Source organism: Dipodomys merriami, unplaced genomic scaffold (assembly GCF_024711535.1).
Source record: "Dipodomys merriami isolate MVZ:Mamm:240054 unplaced genomic scaffold, mDipMer1.0.p SCAF_447, whole genome shotgun sequence".
Classification (NCBI taxonomy): Eukaryota; Metazoa; Chordata; class Mammalia; order Rodentia; family Heteromyidae; genus Dipodomys; species Dipodomys merriami.
The window spans coordinates 616,783-637,065 of NW_027206010.1; the positions used below are offsets into that span (position 1 = coordinate 616,783).

The 20,283-nt window shown below is 52.2% G+C and overlaps 1 protein-coding gene across 1 annotated transcript; it reads right to left on the minus strand.

The window, feature by feature from the left end:
• Positions 1-7,870: 7,870 nt before the first annotated feature.
• LOC138808221 (protein Shroom1-like) lies at positions 7,871-12,418 on the minus strand. Its single transcript, XM_069994213.1, has 7 exons — positions 11,927-12,418; positions 11,781-11,836; positions 11,181-11,378; positions 9,619-10,182; positions 9,364-9,508; positions 8,766-9,038; positions 7,871-8,656 (listed from the first exon to the last, which is right to left on the minus strand). Exons 1-7 carry the CDS (start codon positions 12,416-12,418, stop codon positions 8,324-8,326), a joined length of 2,061 nt encoding a protein of 686 aa, XP_069850314.1. The 3' UTR covers positions 7,871-8,323.
• Positions 12,419-20,283: the final 7,865 nt, after the last annotated feature.

The following is a 20,283-nucleotide window of genomic DNA, read 5'->3' on the forward strand; positions in this document are numbered from 1 at the left end:
TTGCACTCATGGCTGGTGCTCTACCACTTGAACCATATCTCCACTTCCAGCTTTTTGTTGGCTAATTGGAGTGTCATGGACTTTTCTGCCTGGACTGGCTTTGAACTACAGTTCTGAAATCAATCTCAGCCTCCTGAGGATGTAGAATTATAGGTGTGAGCCATTGGCACCCACCTCATTGTCAATTTCAACACTATTTTCATATATGCAAATAAACCAGCCTGATCCTATTCATCCTCATTCGATTTACTTGGTTAACCCTCTTCTTGGTATCTCCTTCACCTTTTGCTGCAATTTTCCCCTGCCTCTTTCAAGCCTCATTCAGAATTTGGATCTCTTCTCTCTCTCTCTCTCTCTTTTTTATCAGTTGTGGGGCTTGAACTCAGGGCCTGGGCACTGTCCTTGAGCCTCTTTGTGCTCAAGGCTAGCACTCTTTGACCCACAGCGCCATTTCTGTTTTTTGAGTGGTTAATTGGGGTTAAGAATCTGCCCGGGCTGGCTTTGAATCATGATCCTCAGAATTCAGCCTTCTGAGTAGCTAGGATTATAGGCGTGAGCCACCACCAGTGCCTGGCTGGATTTCTCTTAAAGTAAGAGGAAAAAAAAAGTAATATGACCGCCAAGAACTGTAGATAAATGTAGGCTCTGATGTGACCCTTCCTTAGAACTCTAGCTAGTCTGCATAAATTACTTTAACATGCTAATGAAACCTTCTGCCTCCGCAGAAAAATTCTAGGAAGCAATCATTGTGGCAATTGAAATAGCTGAAGAGCTAGAAGACAATATGAAATATTCGAGATTCCTTATTGGAGAGGCCTGACTGAGAAAAGATGACAAGGTCACAGACAGTTCCCGTTTTGCCTTGAGACAGACGAAATCTAAAATAATAACTGATATTTAGTGTGCATCAAGAGTTGCCAGAAGAATCTTGGCATACCTGTAATTCTAGCTTCTCAGGAGGCTGAGATCTGAGGATCATGGATCCAAGGTAACCCAGGCAGGAAAGTCTGTGAGACTCTTATCTCCAATTAACCACTGGAAAACTGGAAGTGGCATTGTCTTGAGCAAAGAGCTCTGGGACAGCACCCAAGCCCTGAGTTCAAGCCCCAGGGATCATGTCTGTTTGCCCAAATTGATAACATGTTCTGAGTATCTTAAATAAAGGATATATTGCTGGATGCTGGTGGCTCACGCCTGTAATCCTAGCAACTCAGGAGGCTGAGATCTGAGGATCACGGTTCCAAGCCAGCCTAGGCAGTTAAAGACTGGTCAGACTCTTATTCCCAATGAACCACCAAAAGCCAGAAGTGGAGTTGCAGCTCAAGTGGTAGAGTGCTAGCCTTGAGCAGAAATAGCCCAGGGACAGCACCCAGGCCCTGATTCAAGCCCCAGGACTGGTACACACACACAAAAAAGTGTACTATAGAGTGGAGGGATCAGACAGGATGGTAGGAATGATGGAAGGAATGACTGAACAGGAATCATGTTAAATTGGAACCCCTTGTACAACCTTTTGAAGCTTGGGGGAAAAAATTAAAAATAAAACTTTTGCCAAGTATTTAGCATCGCTATACATAAAACACAGGTGTTAGAAACCACTGCTGTTTCCTAGAAAGCCAAGACTCTCTGAACCGGTAAAGTAAGTCAGTAGAAAATTACAGTTAGAGCCGGGCACCAGTGGCTCATGCCTGTAATCCTAGCTACTCAGGAGGCTGAGATCTGAGGATCTCGATTCAAAGCCAGCCCAGACAGGAAAATCCATGAGACTCATCTTCACTAAACCAACCAGAAAACCAGAAGTGGCACTGTGGCTCAAGTGGTAGAGCGCTAGCCTTGAGCTGAAGAGCTCAGGGACAGCGCCCAGGCCCAGAGTTCAAGTTCCACAACCGACCAAAAAACAAAAAATTACAGTTAGGCATGCTTATGGAAAGTGTTCCAAGAGCCATATATTAAATTTCACAAAAAGAAAGAATTGCAAGGTGTGTCAGTGGGCACATCTGGCAAAGAGTATACCCAGCCACCGACACATTCACTTCAAAGGCAATTAGAGTGGTTAAGATTTGTCACGCGAATGACTCGTTTTAATGCAAGAGAAGTTAATTGTTCATGGAGATGGGTCTGAGTCATAACCACAGTAAACTTCTTAATAAAGTTTTAGATTCCCTTTCATGGATGTGGGAGAGATTTTTGAGCAAACCCCGCTTGTCTCATGGAGACCCAGGGCATGGGAAATGTACCCGTCAGCTGTTAATGAAGGAACTACCGGGCATAGCTCTAAATGCTTTGCAATTATTAACAAATCTTATATAATCACTTTGTTGTTGGTTGGGGCTTGAACTCAGGGCTTGGGTGCTATCCCTGAACTTTATTGCTCAAGGCAAGCTCTTGAGCCACAGCACCACTTCCAGTTTTCTGATGGTTAATTGGAGATAAGAGTCTCACAGACTTTCCAACTGGGTTGGCTTTGAACTGTGATACTTAGCTCTCAGCCTCCTGAGTAGCTAGGATTGTAGGCATGAGCCACCAGTGCATGGCAAATCTTACATAATCTTAGTGTCTGGCTTTGTGTGTGTGCCAGTACTGGGACTTGAATTCAATGGAATGGGCACTGTCCTTTAGCTGTTGCACCCAAAGCTGGTGCTCTACCACTTGAGCCACACCTCTGCTTCCAGTTTTTTGCTGGTTAATTGGAAATAAGAGTCTCATGAATTTTTCCTGCCTAGTCTGGCTTTGAACACTGATCTTCACACCTCAGCCTCATGAATAGCTAGAATTACAGGTATGAACTACTTGGTACCTAGCAACAATGTCTTTTTAAATTTTTTAAAAAAAATTTTGCCAGTCCTGGGGCTTGAGCTCAGGGCCTAGGCACTATCCCTGAGCTTCTTTAGCTCAAGGCTAGCATCTACCACTTTGAGCCACAGTGCCACTTCCGGACTTTTCTGTGTATGTGGTACTGAGGAATCGAACCCAGGGCTTCATGCATGCTAGGCAAGCACTCTACCACTAAGCCACCTTCCCAGCCAACAATGTCATTCTTAACCCACATACTTCTAGCACCTCTGTTCCACATTTAAGACCAATACTGCACCATTCACTTGGGGACCGGGGGAGGGGGCCCCCTACCCAGGAACCATATTCTTCTTCCTTTAGACTCCTGGGCAATTTCCTGACCATTATAAATGGCTCTCAATTAACCTTTGGGCTTAAGGAACTGGCCTCAAATCCAGAACTGCCGCACCTCAGGACTTGAACTGGTGATGAAAGGTTGGCTTGGTGGTGAGCCAGCCTGCTACATGGGAAAGTTTTCCCCGCTGATTGAAATATCCAAGACAACAGATGCACACTCATGGTGACCCCCTGGGGTAAGCAAGGCTGAGACTCTTAACACAGAGGAGGTGTGTGTGTGTGTGTGTGTGTGTGTGTGTGTGTGTGTGTGTGTGTGTGTGTGTGTGTGTGTGTGTGTGTGTGCGCGCGCGCGCGCGCGCGCGCGCGCATTCTGGTCCTGGACCTGGAACTCATGCCTGTGTGTGTGTGTGTGTGTGCGCGCGCATTCTGGTCCTGGACCTTGAACTCATGCCTGGGTGCTGTCTTTGAGCTTTTTCTGTTTGTTTTTTCTTTTGGTCGGTCATGGGGCCTGAACTCTGGGCCTGGGCACTGTCCCTCAGATCTTCAGCTGAAGGCTAGTACTCTACCACTTGAGCGTCAGCCCCACTTCCAGCTTTTTCTGCTTATGTGGTACTAAGGAATCGAACCCAGGGCCTCATGTATGCAAGGCAAGCACTCTACCACTGAGCCACCTTCCCAGCCCCTGAGCTTTTTCTGTTTAAAGCTAATGCTCTACCACTTGAGCCACAGCTCCACTTCCAGCATTTTTTTTCTATTTTGGTGGTTAATTGGAGATAACAGTCTCACAGAGTTTCTTGCCCTAGCTGGCTTTGAACCATGATCCTCAGATCCTCAGCCTCTTCCTAAGTAGCTAGGATTACAGGTGTGAGCCACCAGTGCCCCACCACTCAAGAGTGGGTCTTGAGAGGGCTTCTTCATACCAAGTATGCCTCTTTCCTCCTCACGCCCCCCCCCAAATTCCCGTTCACCCCTTTTCTTCAACGGTCTCCAACTGCATGTGGCCTCAATTTCGGCTCCAGCTTCTGATCTACATCTGAATGAACAAAACAGCCTGGCAATTAGTTCCAGCCAAGGATCTCTGAGCTTTTCTGCCAAGCTGATCGCGCGCCTGGGTACACAGTGTGCCCAGCGGGGTATTGGAGAAAGACTGCGCAGGGCCTGAAGGTAAAAAGTACAGGAACTCAATCCTTATTAGGAAGAGCAGCACGGGGGCGGGACACGGTGGGATGGGAGGCAGCAGGGCCTCTGCCTGTTGCCTAGCAACAACCCATCACGAAGCCAACCTCCCCGCCTCTCCATCCCAGGGCACCGCCTCAAGGCCTCTCAGGGGGGAAGGCACCACAGTGATGAACCCAAGAAGACGGAGGAGCGGAACACACTCCAAGAGGGCCCCCCCCTCCACCCCCTTTTCTACTCTAGGAAACTATGCAAGATTTTATTGTACTAGGGAGGCTCGGGACATCCCTCTCTTTCCTACCTTCCCCTACATTTCTCATTAGCCAGCAACTTTTCAAGGCAAGCCTACTGGCGATGGAAATTGAGCCAGACCACACACACACACACACACACACACACACACACACACACACACACACACACACACACACACACACACACACACACACACACACACACACACACACACACACACACACCCCACCGGGTGGCTAGCTAGCCAGTATTTCCAACAGACACAAAATAAAATTCAGCTCAAGCTTTCAAGCCCAGCATGGGGCCCTGTTCAGCAAAGCCAAGGCCCTGTGGCTAGCCCAGAGGAAGCACCTGATGGCCAGGCTGTGGGTGGTGATCAGGTGTCAGATAGAAGCTTTCACCTCAAAGAGAACAGTGCCCTCTGCTGGTAGCATCCTGCAGGGTCAAGTCACTGGCTTTCAGCGGGTCACCTGAGTGCCAATCAATCCACCCAGAACATCTTTAGCCTGGGTGAGTTTAAGGAATGATGGAATGGAACAGAAGGGGGGGAGGGGCAGGAAGGAAGGCAGACAAGACTCAAAAGACTGGTTCAGGAAGAAAGTAACCCTACATTAGGGTTCTTTCCCCACTCTGACAAGGTGGAGCAGAGAAACTTCTTATTTCTCCAGAGGGGGTTGGGGGGGGGCGTGGAAATAATCTAGCTGGAAACCAAAGTTTAGTTTTATGGGAGAATGGCTGACACCCCCTACTTCACCCCCAACTCAAGCTGGCTCACTCTGTTTGAAATGTTACCATTTACCCTCCGAGGATGTTAAAATGAGTTTCTAAGAATATCCTAATGGGAGAATGCAAGGCTGGGGGAGGGGGGGAGCAGGCAGAGGCAAAAAGGGAGAAATGAATAGTTTTGATCCAGAATGGGCTTCCAAGGGCTTCTATGGCTGAGGAACTGGGAATCCGGGCACCGCCTGCAGCGTTCAAAGGAAAGAAGGAAAGCATAATGTTAGAACCCGCAATGGCTCCGCAGGAACCCCATATGTTTTCTATTTTAAAGAGGGGGCAAAAAAAGGAAAAAAGGCACAATGTGAGCATTGTTCTCCTCTCAATGGCATGACTGTTAGAACTCATGCTTTGGGTATGAATACAACCATTGAAAATCCCCAATCAGTTATACTAAGTGACAAGGCACATTGGAAAACAAGCCCAGAAGCAGAGATTTCTCACTTGGGGGGTCAGTTGGCTTTACACACACACACACACACACACACACACACATACACACACACACACATACACACACACACACACACACACCTTTTAATAGGCCCCACTGCCAAAAGTAACCAGAACCATTGCAAGACAATATTCTTTTTTGTTGTTGTATTGTGCTGGTCCTGGGGCTTGAACTCAGTGCCTGGGCACTGTCCCCGAGGTTTTTGTTTTGTCCTAAAGACTAGTACTCTACTACCTGAGCCATAGCTCAACTTCAGACTTTTTTTTTTAGTGGTTCCTTGGAAATAAGAGGTCTCATGGACTTTCCTGCCAGGGCCAGCTTGGAACTGCGATCCTCATATTTCAGCTTCCTGAGTAGCTAGGATCATAGGTGCCCAGCTTCAAACAATATTCTCGTCCTTGTTGCCATGAACAATACTGATGCAGATTTTCACATGGACACCCCAAAACATGACTTCACGTCCATGGGGCTGATAGACAAATGGAGGGGGTGTTCTGATCACCCCAAGATCAGTCTCTCTGGTGTACAGGACATCACAGCTGTTTCCGGGTTCACAGCCCTCCCGTGCAAGGTCTCTGGGCGTCCACCCTCAGCAACCTTCCTCAGGCCATCAATCAATGCAATTTCTGAAGGAGAACTGGATAAACTCAGTTTGGCTTGTTAGGGAACTCTGCTTCCAAAGTATTGGGACTACAGGACCTACCCAAGCTACTGTCTCACTTCAAGACTCAAAAGCAGAGTTCCCATAAACTGAAAAATAGGTACAGCTAGGCACAAATGGCTTTTTTTTTTTTTTTTTTTTTTTGCTGGTCATGGGGCCTAAACTCTGGGCCTGGGCGCTGTCCCTCAGCTCTTCAGGACAAGGCTAGCACTCTACCACTCGAGCCACAGCACCACTTCTGGCTTTTTCTGCTTATGTGGTTGCTGAGGAATCAAACCCAGGGCTTCATGCATGCAAGGCAAGCACTCTACCCCTGAACCACCTTCCCAGCCCCCCAGATGGCTATAATTCTATCATTCTAGCTGCTCAGGAGCCTGAGATCTAAGTGTGAAGTTTCAGAGCCAAACAAGGTAGACAAATAGACAAGACTCTGATGTCCAAAATAATCAGCAAAAAAAAGCCAGAAGTGGAGACTTGGCTCAAGTGGTAAAGTGCCAGCCATGATTGGATAAAGAAAAGAAAAGAAAGCTAAGGGAGAGCTTTAGGACCTGAGTCCAAGCCCCAATAAGGGGGGAAAAAAGAAAAAGGTACCATATACACAGAAAAGGCCAGAAGTGGTGCTGTGGCTCCAGTGGTAGAGTGCTAGCCTTGAGCAAAAGCAGCTCAGGAACAGTGCCCAGGCCCTGAGTCCAAGCCCCAGGTCTGGAAAGAAAGGGAAAAAAAGAAAAGAAAGAACAGAAAAGAGAAAATAGGCAAGTGCTTTGCTGCCTAAAGCCCCTCACAGATGTCCAAAATAGTTCCCTATATAGGGACATTCATTCTAATTACATTATCACAATTTAGTTTGGGATTGGGGATATAGCTCAGTAGAAAAGTGCTCTCCTACCACGTGTAAGGCCCTGAGTTCAATCCCCAGCACCACAGAGAATCACAAACTGAGTTCTCGAAGTTCAGGGCTTATTTAAACCCACCAAGGAGATCTGGACAGAGCCTTAGGCTTTGTTCAGTAGTGAAGCTGGCATCAGGACAATGATTGATAACTGTGACAGGGAAATTGGGGACCAGCTTCCCCCAGTCTCTTCTGTTTCCAAGCTGGGTTCTCCAGAATCTTCCTAGACATTTCCAGCCTGGATTGGCATTCTGCTTAGTCCCTCTTCTGTGTGTAAGTGATACAACTGCTCTTAGAAATTTTTATTGAGGAAGTGATGCTGTGGCTCAAGCGGTAGAGCGCTTGCCTTGAGCTGAAGAGCTGAGGGACAGCGCCCAGGCCCAGAGTTCAAGCCCCACGACCAACCAAAAAAAAAAAGAGAAATTTTTATTAAAAAAATAATAAAAGGCCATTCTGCAGAAATGCTCCTTGGACTTGATTCCTTTCCCAAAAGCTTAATAGACACCCCCCCCCCCATCCTGCCCCCATCACAAAAACTGAAATACTGCAGGGTTTCTTTTGCTTTTTGCCAATACTAGAGCTTGAAATCAGGGCCGGGGCACGCTCTTTAGCTTTTATTGCTTAGGACCGGTACTCTACCACTTGAGCCACCCCTCTGTTTCCAGCTTTTTTTGCTGGTTAATTGGAGATTCAGAGTGTCACAGACTTTTCCACCCAAGGTTTGGATTTTGAACCCAATTCCTCACATCTCGGCCTCTCGAGTAGCTAGGATGATACGCTTACACTCAGTGCCTGGCTAATACTGCAGGTTTCCCAGATCCAGGAGTTAAATTTCCCAATACTCCCCCAAGACTTGGACAAAGGCCAGGGGAGACCTGGAGGAAGGAGCATTCTGGGAAAGCCAGGTCTCCCTGTAGGGACAAATCAGGCAATAAACCAGCATGGATCCGGGGTGGTTGAGCCCCATCCCCACTCCCTGGAACTAGACAGGGGAAGCAGGAAAGGGCTTGGCATGGGACAAACAGGACCCCGGGGGCCAGGATGGCCTGGGACAAAGGGGACGATGGCCAAGGTCAATTCTGATGGCATCCAGCTGGTCTTGCAGAAGGCGGACGCACTCATCTAGACTGCGCTGCTGGGCCAGGATGGCGGCCTTGCCTGCCAGCAGGGCACCATAGGCACTCAGCTCCTCCGTGGGCAGTGCCCGCCCCAGCACCTCCCGCAGGGCACGCTCCCGCCGGGCCACGTGATCCTTCAGCTCCTTAGCATCTTCCTGCTGGCGCTGTAAAAGCCTCAGCCGCTGCAACAAGGAGGCCTAGAAGCGCACGCAGAAAACATGGGGTGTGCCACCTTGCCAGGACCTACAAGATGGCAGGCCCCACCCCGCCCCGATCGCCACCCCCCCTTCCCAAGCTTTACTGTACCCGCTCTTCTGGAGCACCAGCAGAGCCCAGCCTGCTCATGGCACGATGCACCCGGGTCAGGCGACAGCCTAGCAGCAACAGGAGGCCAAGCACGCGTTCCAGGTCAGCCAGGAACCGGGTGAACCGCTCCAGGTCCCGGGGTGCACAGGTACGGCTCACCGCAGCCTCCAGGTCTTCCCTTCGTCTAGCCCAAGCTCGGGCCAGTCCCTGTAGTCTTTCCTGCTCTGCCTGCAGGTCCACCAGCATCTTTTGGAGTAGGCTGGCCAGCTCCACCTGGAAGGAATGTCTCTAAACTCTCTGCCCTGACTTTAGGGCTCTTTCTCCTCCCCTCCCTACCTAGTCTTCTAGTCTCCCCCCTATCCCCCATATCCCCTCCCACACTCACTTGCTTTTTGTGTCAGTCGTGGGGCCTGAACTCTGGGCCTGAGCGCTGTCCCTCAGCTCTTCAGCTCAAGGCTAGCGCTCTACCACTTGAACCACAGCGCCATTTCCAGCTTTTTTCTGCTTAGGTGGTGCTGAGGAATCGAACCCAGGGCTTCATGCATATGAAGCAAGCACTCTACCACTGAGCCACCTTCCCAGTCCCTCCCACACTCACTTTCTTGGCCTGGATGTTGTATTTGGATTCAGGACCTAACCCTAGGCCACATGGCTGATCAGGTACGAAAGACAAGGTGGAGTTTTCCTGTCTCGTGGCCTCCTGAGAATCTGGCAGATGCCGGGTAAGGTTGCATGCGTGGCATCTGTGGGCCAAATCACAGCTGCCTGAGTTGTATGATCTCCTCCCCCGCCCCTCCCCCTTCCCCGCCCTTGGAAAGCCTGAGTCCCTGAGTCCCCCGTGCCTCTCACTCACCCTGGCTCAGAAGCACTCTGGGTCTCTTCTTCAACCTCCTCCCAACACGCTGGCCTCATGGCGGCCCAGATCTCTGGTAAAGGAATCAACCCATCCAGCAGACCCAGGGGTGGCTCTGGGCTGGACTGGGAGGCAAAAGTGTCACTCAGAGAGGGGTCCAGTCTGGCTAGCTCTTGAACCAGTTCCTGGAGATGCGGACTAGGCCATGTTGGCTGGCCAGGACCCCTGGCCAGGGTAGTGTGGTGAGGTGAGCCTGGAAGATCATTACCTGAAGGTTCCAGGACATCAACTGGGGAGGGTTTGAGGGGGCCATTTTCTGCAGTTGCAGAGGGGTCAGAGGTCAGTAGTCCAGGAGGGTCAATGGTTGGGGTGTCACCGTTTGCAGCTTCCGGGGCGCTACAGCTTGTGGGTCTAGAGACACCCACAGAGACATCCACCCGCTGCCAGCAGTCATCTGCTCCTACAATCTGGAGACAGGGATGGAGGGTGCACTCTTCAGGAGCTGTAGCCTGGCTAGCTCTGTGACTCAAGCCATTTCCATACTGCTGGTCAGGGGCATGCGCACTGGAAACAGAGGAGACAGCGAATGAGAAAAAGCTCAAGCCTCAGGTAAGTAGTGGCTTTTCTGTTTCCTTCCTTCCTTCCTTCCTTCCTTCCTTCCTTCCTTCCTTCCTTCCTCCTTTCATCCTTCCTTCCTTCTTTTTTGTTGGTCATGGGAATTGTATTCAAGGCCTGGGCATTGTCCCTGAGCTTTTCTGCTCTAGGTTAACCTTCTACCACTTTGAGCCACAGCTCCACTTCCAGTTTTCCTGTCCTTAATTGGAGAGAAGAATCTCATGGACTTGCCTGCCCAAGATGGCTTCAAACCACCATTCTCCAATCTCAGCCTCCCGTGTTGCTAGGATTACAGGCGTAATCTGATTAAGGGATGACTCTTCAAAAGCCACCTGTCCCCACCCTCAACTCCACTCTGTCTCATCCCTAGGTTTTCCAAGCTCCAGTCAAGAAGCATTTTCTTTTTCTCATACCAGTCCTGGGACCTGAACTCATGGCCTGGGTGCTGGTCCTGAGCTTTTGTTCAACACTAGCACTCTACCACTTGAACCACAGCTCCACATCTGGTTTTATTTTGGGGGGGGGATGGGCATAGTTTATTGGAAATAAGAGTCTCATGGACTTTCCTGCCCAGGCTAGCTTTGAATTGCAATCCTCAGATCTCAGCCTCTTGAGTAGCTAGGATTAAAGGCATGAGCCTCAGAGCCCAGCTCTCAGGTAGCATTTTCTAGATATGAATGTGTGAAAGCAATGTCTCACTTAGCTTAGATGGAAGAGGGAGGGCTGGGAAGGTGGCTCAGTGGTAGAGTGCTTGCCTCTCATGCATGAGGCCCTGGGTTCGATTCCTCAGCACCACATAAGCAGAAAAAGCCAGAAGTGGTGCTGTGGCTCAAGTGGTAGGGCACTAGCCTTGAGCTCAAGAGCTGAGGGACAGCACCCAGGCCCAGAATTCAGGCCCCATGACCAACTTAAAAAAAAAAAAAAAAAAAGGAAGAGGGAAAAATCACCTGGTTAGGAGCTCCTGGGGAGCCAGGGAATCTGGAGATATTCTCATCCTGACCGGCACCCCTTCTTCCATGAACACGTCATCATCGTCAGGAAGGGAGGGGAGCCGAGGAGACAAGCCACAGTTCTTTGAGACCCTCTGCTCACAGTGGACTGGGCTGTTCTGGGAAATTTCTCCAGCCTTTTTTGGAATCAAGAACCTGGAGGCAAGAATTGCACACTGACCACCCAGCAAGTGTTAATTGTTGTTGTTGTTTGCCAGTCCTGGGGCTTGAACTCAGGACCTTTATACAGTCCCTGAGCTGCTTTCACTCAAGGCTAGCACTCTACCACTTGAGACACAACATCACTTCCGGCTTTTTCTGTGTATGTGGTACTGAGGAATCGAACCCAGGGCTTCACGCATGCTAGACAAGCACTCTACCACTAAGCCACATCTCCAGCCCCCACCATGCTGCACCATGGTATATAGTGGGATGTGCAGTTTGGACGGAGTTCACGGGGTTCAAACCCAGGGTAGATAGAACTGTACGCTTAAGAGTTGCAAAAGGATGCTTCTGCACCCAACTTTATCCCCAGAACTTCATCCCCTTATCTCTCACCTGGAAGGCTGGGGTTGCAACAATGGTCTAGAGGGTTCTGTTCCTTGCGGGACAGCCTGGAAAGGTAAACGGTGGTGGACTGAGATGTGAGGTCTCTGTGGTGCTCCCCACCCCCCCCCCCGCCTGCACCCACTTATCTTCCATACCTGAATGGTGATCATGGCCTCTCTAGAACCTTCCCAGGGATCCAAGACCTGGCCCGAAGCGCTCTGACTCCTCCTACTGGCAGGCCTTGAAGCTTCGTCAAACTTCACGGACCGGGAATCGAACTCCAGGGGATTCCAGGATTTGCACACCACTCGCCCCCCACCACCATGCAACTCCGGGGGTTCCGATTTCGCGGGGTCCGGGCGCGAGCCATCCTGAGCTGGCTCCACGCTGCCACCCTCAGCCACGCCAGCCAGCGCACCCGACTCCGAGGGACCCCACCCCTGGCGCAGATGCTGAGCCAGGCGCCCCCCGGCGGCGGTGCCTGGCGGGGGAGCCGGGGAGCGCGGCGGCGGCGGCGGCGCTGGGCGGAGCTCCGGGTCCCCCGGCGGCGGCGGCGGCGCGTGGCTGAGCGAGGCGGAGCGCGCGTGCGCCGCGGCGAGGCGCGCGGGCGCCGCGGGCGGGGGTCGCAGGCGGGCGGGCAGGCTCATGCGCAGCTCCCGGCGCTGGAACGACGTCTCGCGGAGCACGCGCCGCTGCGCGCCCTGCAGTCGCTGCCGGTAGGCGGCCCGCGAGGCTGGAGGGCTGGGCGGCTCCGCGGCCTGCGCCCGAGCTTGGGCTTCGGCTTCGGCAGCCAGCGCGCACAGCAGAGGGGTGGCCTGTCTGCTGAACGTCCCCGGGGGCCCCCGTGTCTCCGGGCACCGGCGCGGCCCACCGCGCGTGGCCACGGCTGGCCGGGATCGGGGTGGGCGCACGGTGGGATCGGGAGTGACGGGGGCCGAGCCGCCCCACGCCACGCGCACGGAGCCCCAATCCAGGCAAGGAAGGAGATCGGTGGCCGGGGACGGGGTGCGCGGCTCAGGGTCACCAGAGGCGGTGGAGAACGAGCTGTAGGCCGAGTCGGCACGCGTGGACAGCTGCCCGAAGTCTAGGCTTTGAGTGGATGAGGCCGGGGAGGCGCGATCGCCTCCAGAACCCAGGCCTCCGGGACCCAGGGCCTCCATCGCTGGGCGGGTAGGAGCTCAGGATGGTGATTGGCTTCGCCTGTCCTTAAAAACAAACAAACAAAAACAGGGATGGGGCTCAGTGGTGGTAAGGATTTCCAGGTAAGAGTTAACACAGCCTGCTGGGCCTCTCCACCACCCCGGGCTGCACATCTTGCTTCCCTGGCATCCTTCCCTGCCCGGGTGCAGCCCTTAAGCCCTTTTGCTCAAGGCTACTTTCCAGCCCGGGATGGTTTCGAACCTCTATCCTCAGATCTCAGCCTCCTGAGTAGCTTAGGATGACAGGTGTGAGCCAACGGAACCAGGCCCCTTGTCCTCATTTTGGCCCAGTCACGTTGGAGTCTAGGGTGGCAGGCATGGTAGGACCAGTTCTAAGGAGCAGCTGGGGTGAGGTGTGGACGGGGGGCAGCTAAGCCCAATCCCAGCTGCTTTCCCTTCCCTGCCCCACTCCCAGCGGTGGCCTCTACCCTGGTACCTCTAATGCCAAGAACATACCCATGCTTCAACCCTGTCCCACCCAAATGGCTTCCTGGTCTGTTAACTTTCTCCGTGTGATCTTTCCTGGTAAACAATGGTGGAGACTGTTTCTCAGACCACACAGGAGCCAAGAAGGGAAGAGAGAGAGAGACTCCGGGCAGGGCAGGGCAGGGGCAGCTTTAGGGCTCTTTCCTGCCCTTGGTGACCCTCTGTTCTACGTGTTCGATATAAATCTCCATCTTGATGCTCACCACTTCTATCTGTGCTCTACAGATGAGACCCTGGGAAGTGATTTGCCCCGGGGGCACATACACGGTGGGAAGTGGCAGTCCCTTGGCTGGATTCTAGGCATCCTTCCACAAGTACTGCAGCCAGAATCAATTTCCGACAGGCAAACCCGGTGAAAAGTCACTTTACCAATGTTCCCTCACCACCAAGTGCCAGAATCCAACAAAGCTCAAACTCTCTATGGGGAAATAAGTCACTACTTTGTCCCTAGAATCGATTGGCAAACCCCAGAAATAATTATTTTCCCTCTTCTGAGACTATTTTGTCTAGAAATGAGGGGCTCACCTCCCTTTCCACCCCTTCTTTGCTCTGTGTGTGTGGAGGGGGTTGGGGGGTAGGGGTGTGCATGCGCCCATCCTGGGGGTTGAACTCGGCCATTGTCCCTGAGCATTTACCCAAATCTCCTTCTAGCTTTATTTAGTGATTCATTGGCGAGAAGACTCTCACAAACTTTCCTGCCTGAGCTGGCTTTGAACTACGATCCTCAGATCTCAGCCTCCTGAGTAGCTTGGATTAGAGGCATGAGCACCAGTACTTGGCTTTGCCCTGGTATTTTTTTTTTTTTGGCTGCTTCTATAGGAAGTCTTCTATTAGAAGTCTTCTGAGGGCTGGGAAGGTGGCTCAGTGGTAGAACGCTTGCCTTGCATGCCTGAGGCCCTGGGTTCGATTCCTCAGCACCACATAAGCAAAAAGAAAAAAGCCGGAAGTGGCGCTGTGGCTCAAGTGGTAGAGCACTAGCCTTGAGCTGAAGAGCTAAAGGATAGCACCCAGGCCCAGAGTTCAGGCCCCACGACTGGACCCCCCCTCCAAAAAAAAAAAAAGAAAAGAAAAGAAGTCTTCTGAGCCGGGTGCCGGTAGCTCACGCTTGTAATCCTAGCTACTCAGGAGGATGAGATCTGAGGATCACGGTTCAAAGCCAGCCCGGGCAGGAAAGCCTGTGAAACTCTTATCTCCAATAAATCACCAGAAAACCGGAAGTGGAGATGTAGCTCAAGTGGTAGTGTGCTAGCCTTGAGCTGAAGAGCTCAGGGACAGCGCTCAGGCCCAGAGTTCAAGGCCCATGACCAAAAAAAAAAAAAAAAGTCTTCTGGTCTTGTGGATCTCTAGTGTGTCCTGAGCCTCTCCCACAACAGGGCTGATCATGGATACTTGAAACTGTTAACTTGACATTCTCTCCTCCTATACCCCCCACTCCCACCCCCACATACACACACACACACTCTCCTACACCTCCAGCTTCCTGAGGCCAGGCCCTGCCCTTAGTCATCACTCAGTACCCTGCACAGTGCATGGCATGTAATCAAAGTTAAACAAACATCTGTTGAATGGCAGGGGAAGGAACGGACATGCAGGGAGGAGGTAGGAATGGACTTGGCAAAGAGGAGGCCTTTAGTTGGAGCTCCCCCCCTTTCCTCTCCATTAATCTTTCCTAGGGAAGGGGATCAAATGGGTAAGACCCTTGCCTTCATAGATGACCATTTTTACAAATAAACTGAGAGTTGGTTTTACAGGCTCAGGCCTGTAATCCTATCTACTCAAGAAGCGGAGATCTGAGGATCACAGTTTGAAACCTGCCCAGACTCTTTATCTTTAATTAACAACACCCCAACCCATTCCACCACCCCCCCCCCAAAAGAAGCCAGCTCCACATCTAAGTGCTAGCCTTGAGCAAAAAAGTTCAGGGACAGCACCCAGGCCCTATGTACAAGCCTCAGAAACAGCATCAAAAAGAAAAAGAAGGAAAGGAAGAGAAAGAAAACTGCATGCACAGCAGGACCCACAGGAAATGAGTATCTTCCCAGTGCTTGGAAGGGGAGCAAGGGGAAGTGTGGAGGGGGTATGCCAGGGTCAAGTTCAGAGAGATTTTGAGGCCTAGAAGCCCCAGGTTCCCAGTTATTATGAGAGTGGGAAGGAGGCTTGTCTTTCCTGAACTGCTTGGTGGGTAGTACAGAGATTAATGTCATCCACATTTGGTGGGGACCAAAACTCAGGTTCATTTGAGCCTTTCTGTGACTCTGGAATTCAGAGTCACCCTCCACTATCCATTTATTATTTTGCCAGACTTGGGGCTGGAACTCAGGGCCTGGGCACTGTCCCTGAACTTCTTTATCTCAAGGCTATCACTTGAGCCACAACACCACTTCTGGCTTTTTCTGTGTATGTGATACTAAGGACTCGAACCCAGGGCTTCATGCATTCGATGCAAGCACTCTACCACTAAGCCACATCCTGAGCCTCCCTCCCCCCCCCCCCCCCCCGCCCTTCCTAAGGTCCAGGATATTACAGATTGCTGGTCAAGGAAGGGAAAGGAGTTCTCGGTAGGAGGGGCTCATGTTCCCAAAAGACAGAGGAAGTACCAAGAACCTCACACCTTGGAGGAGAGAGTGGGAGGGGCTTCCCTCTGATCTCAGCCTTCTGAGTAGCTAAGATTACAGGTGTGAGCCACCAGCACCTGGCTGTCAAGGACTTTCCCACCTAGGTGGCCTTGGCAGGTGGAGATTGCTCTTTGCAGAACCTGCTGTGCTCCCCAGGGACCTCGCTGCTTTGCTGTGTTTGGGGGCTTCAGCACAATCAGGAGTTTTCACACTTGCAAGAGGCAGAAAGCTTCTTGCACTTGGAATCAACCCACATGGCTAGGGGAGGCCATAACTTAGGATGGCCATTGGTGGCAGCTGTGGACTGAGTTACACACAGCTCATGCCTGGTGCTGACCCCAAGTCCCAAGACAACAAGGCATTTTTTTTTTTTCAGGCATGGGGCTTGAACTCTGGGCCTGGGAGCTGTCCCTCAGCTCTTCAGCTCAAGGCAAGGGCTCTACCACTTGATACACAGCACCACTTCCGGTTTTCTGGTGGCTCATTGGAGATAAGGGTCTCACGGACTTTCCTGCCCGGGCTGGCTTTGAACCGTGATCCTCAGATCTCAGCCTCCTGAGTAGCTAGGATTACAGGCGTGAGCCACAGGTGCCTGGCCTGACACCAAGGCATTTTAACTAAGCCTGGAAGAGTGGGGAATAGAGAGCAGCTTGGGGTCCCTGCTTAGAAAAACCACAAGACTGGAGCTGGGGGGGGGCGATGGGGAGAACACTTCATATGTACTTATTCACCTGCAGAAAGGAGTAAGATGAGTTCAGAGGTCAAAGGAAGAGATCTAAAGGGCTGGGATTGGAGGTGTGGCTCAGCTGGTAGAGCGCTAGCCAATGAGTGAAAGTGTCAGACCCCTCATAAAAAGATCTAAAGGGTGAAGTTACCCTGAGGGGAAAGAGGAAACTGGGGGTTAAGGCCTGGCTGAGAGATCCAGTGTTCATTCAAGTCTGGGGCCTGGGAAGTTTTCTGTGTGTTACTGGGGGGGGGGGGGGGTTAATAGATCTGGCAGTGATCGGGATAAGTCTAGAGTTCTACAGAGTGGAAAGATCAGGCAAAAGAAAAGAAAGAAACTAGGAATTTAGTTAAGGCTTGTGGGTGAAATCCACAAAGACAGTTTCTAATGAAAAAGAAAAAAAAAAATCAGCAGGGCGCCAGTGAATTACCACTGTCATCCTAGCTATGCAGAAGGCTGAGATCTGAGGATCACAGTTCAAAGCCAGCCCAGGCAGGAAAATCCTGTGAAACTCTTGATCTCTAATTCACCACCAAAAAGGCAGAAGTGGAGCTGTGGTTCAAGTGGTGTAAGCACCAGCCTTAAGCAAAACAACAACAACAAACGCTCAGGGACAGCATCCAGGCCCTGACTTCAAGCCCCAGGACAGGCAATGGGAACAAATCCTTGAAAGGTCACGAGAGAGGCCCCCAAATGAATGACCCGGAATGAAATCTTCCCTCTCAGAGAAGTGTTTGATCTTCCTGAAGTGGGCTTCCCTGCTAGACTGAAGTCTGGGGGGGGGGCGAAGGGAGGGGGCCGCGGGGGAGGGAACTAAGTGAGTCATGGACTCCAATCTAGGCAGCTCTGTCTGGCTGGGCTTCCTGACTTCTGCCCTCCCTTCCCCCCCCCCCCCATTCTGCCAGCTTGTCCCAGCCCTGGGGGAGGGGAGAAGGAGGGGTATTCCTTGGAGCTGGGAATGGGGGTGCAGGAAATGCAGGCTGCTGGTGGCACCCGGGGAGAGGTATGGAGACACCTCATATGGGGTGCTTCAAGCCCCAGGGGCTCCAGGAAGAGAGGAGAGGTCACCAGACCCTGGGGGAGGAGGGAGAGGAAGGGGGGGCGGTGACAGGGGCCCACGAAGCTCCGGGACACGGGGGGGGGGGGGTGGGGAGGGCCAGATGGCAGATGACCCACTTGTATCTCCTCGGCCTTTCTTGAAGGGCTCAGAGGGGTCAAAGGCACCCCATGACCCCGGGTGGGAGGAACCCCAAAAGGGCAGAAGTAGGGAGGGGGAGGTGGTAGAGTTGCTCCCCCGGTGTATTTTAAGGGGTGCACACACCATCCACTCCCCCACACACAGTTCGATCAGATGGGTGGGTTCATCTGCCCCCACCCTCCCAGACTCTGGCAAAGAGCAAAGATGCACAGGGGACCCCCACCCCCACACACACCCCACGCACAGACCTCGTTGATCCACTGGACATAATGAGGAGGACGATGCCCCCACTGTGGATATTTCCACCCCCCCTCGCCCCTCTGGGTCCCCCCCACAACCTCCTCCTGGGCCTGGAACCCCCCCTCCCTTTCTACCCCCTCACCCCACCCTTGTACCTGAGACTCCAGCCAGAGACGGGCTGGGGCGCCGGCTGCGAGGCCCTGCGGTGACATCAGAGCCAGGAGATCTGGTTCCCGACCCCACCTCCAGGTCTGACCGGGGCCTTAGGGGGAGGCGCCTAGTCCTGTCCCGGCCCCGGGCTGGCTGGAGAGAGGGAGGGAGGGAAGGAGGGAGGGAGCTCCCAGCCTGTGCTACCGATCTGGACACTTTGTTCTCCCATGAGAGTCTGGGAACACGGGCAGCGTGGGGGGGGATCATAGTGTTGGCCCGTCCCCCCCACCATCCCCAAGTCTTCTTTCCCATCACCCCCCCTCGGCCCCCTCTAGCTCCATGGAGAACACAACTCTCAGAGTCTCTTGTCTGTGGCCACCCCTGGATTGCTCTGCTCCAGAGGCCTCCCAATTTCCCAACTTCTTCCAGCTCCCCATCCACCCCCCCCAGTACCCTCCCCCCATTCGTGTCCTCTTTCCATTTCTCCCACTACCCATCATAGTTCCCCGCCCCCCACACACACCTACTTGCAGAAGGACCAGGGAGGCAGAAGCGGTGTGCTCTCTAGGTGCTGCTGCTTGCTACCATTGAGCCTCTTGCATGCATTTACCCATAGCATACCCCCCATGTCCCATGGCTGGAGTGAGGCTCCCAATAGGCTTCTGACCGCCCCCCCCCAACAAAAAAGAATATTCTGCTCATATCTGCCACAATGATATTTTTTGTCAGTCGTGGGGTTTGAACTCTGGGCCTGGGCGCTGTCCCTCAGCTCTTCAGCTCAAGGCTAGTGTTCTACCACTTGAGCCACAGCGCTACTTCCGGCTTTTTTCAGCGTATGTGGTGCTGAGGAATCGAACCCAGGGCTTCATGCATGCAAGGCAAGCGCTCTACCACTGTGTCACCTTCCCAGCCCCTGCTACAATGATCATCTAAGCCATGTCTTCCTGCTCCCCTGTCCTGTCCTTCTAAACTCTTAGCACCACACTGCCAAGTCCTGTCCCCTTCCAGGGAGGGGCTGCTGGCCCTTTGCTTAACCAGGTCTCCAGTCTCTGCCACCCACCCCATTTGCACTTGTTTTACCTCAGGATCAGCAAGTCTGGGGCCAGGGAGCATGCCCTTCCCACCTGCCATCGCTGGCAGATGGGTGTGAATGTGGTAATAATCTAGTACTGGGGCTTGGACTCTGCCTTTTTTTTTTGTTGCAATCTGGTTTTTTGCTGTTTAATTGGAAAGAGTTTCACCACCTTTCCTGACCAGGCTGGCTTCCATCCTCAGATCTGAGCCTCCTGGGGAACTAGGATTACAGATGTGAGCCTTGGGTGCCCAGCTGGGGGGAAAAAAAAATTCAGCCGTTTCTTTTGTGCTCATCCTATGGCTTGAATTCAGGGTCTAGGTGTTGTCCCTGAGCTTTTTAGCTCAAGGCTAATATAGTCACCACGTGAGCCACAGCTTCACTTCTGTCATTGTGGTGGTTAAGTGGAGATAAGCATTTTTGCTACCCAGGTTGGCTTTGAACCATGATTCTCAGATCTCAAGCTCCTGAGTGGCTAGGATTACAGGCATGAGCCACCAGCGCCTGGCCACAGAAATTATTAACTCATACCTTCCTGCCGCTTTATGTTTCTTGCACAAACTACAGGAAATCTCTGCCAAAACTCCCAGAAAATTCCTGTGCACTTCTTTTCTCTTCCGAGAAAAACAGCATCCCCACCCCCACCCCCAAGATCCGGAAGTTGGCCTGCTAGACTTTGGTGTTGCTAGGAGTGAAAATCAGATTTACAGGAAAGCCTTGGTATTCTCCACTTGAACATAAATCATGTTACAGGACACCCACACGAAGTCGTTCTGTAAAATCAAGAACATTCTCTAACCATGTCCCACACAGAAGAACCCAAGGTGC

Bases quoted from the DNA above. Each gene is read 5' to 3' on its own strand.
- LOC138808221 (XM_069994213.1), bottom strand. From the start codon at position 12,418: ATGAGCCTGCCCGCCCGCCTGCGACCCCCGCCCGCGGCGCCCGCGCGC. The intron at 11,379-11,780 runs GTGAGAGATAAG...TCTTGCCTCCAG, and splicing joins TTGCAACCCCAGCCTTCCAG to GTTCTTGATTCCAAAAAAGG. The intron at 9,039-9,363 runs GTGAGTGTGGGA...CATTCCTTCCAG, and splicing joins ACAACATCCAGGCCAAGAAA to GTGGAGCTGGCCAGCCTACT.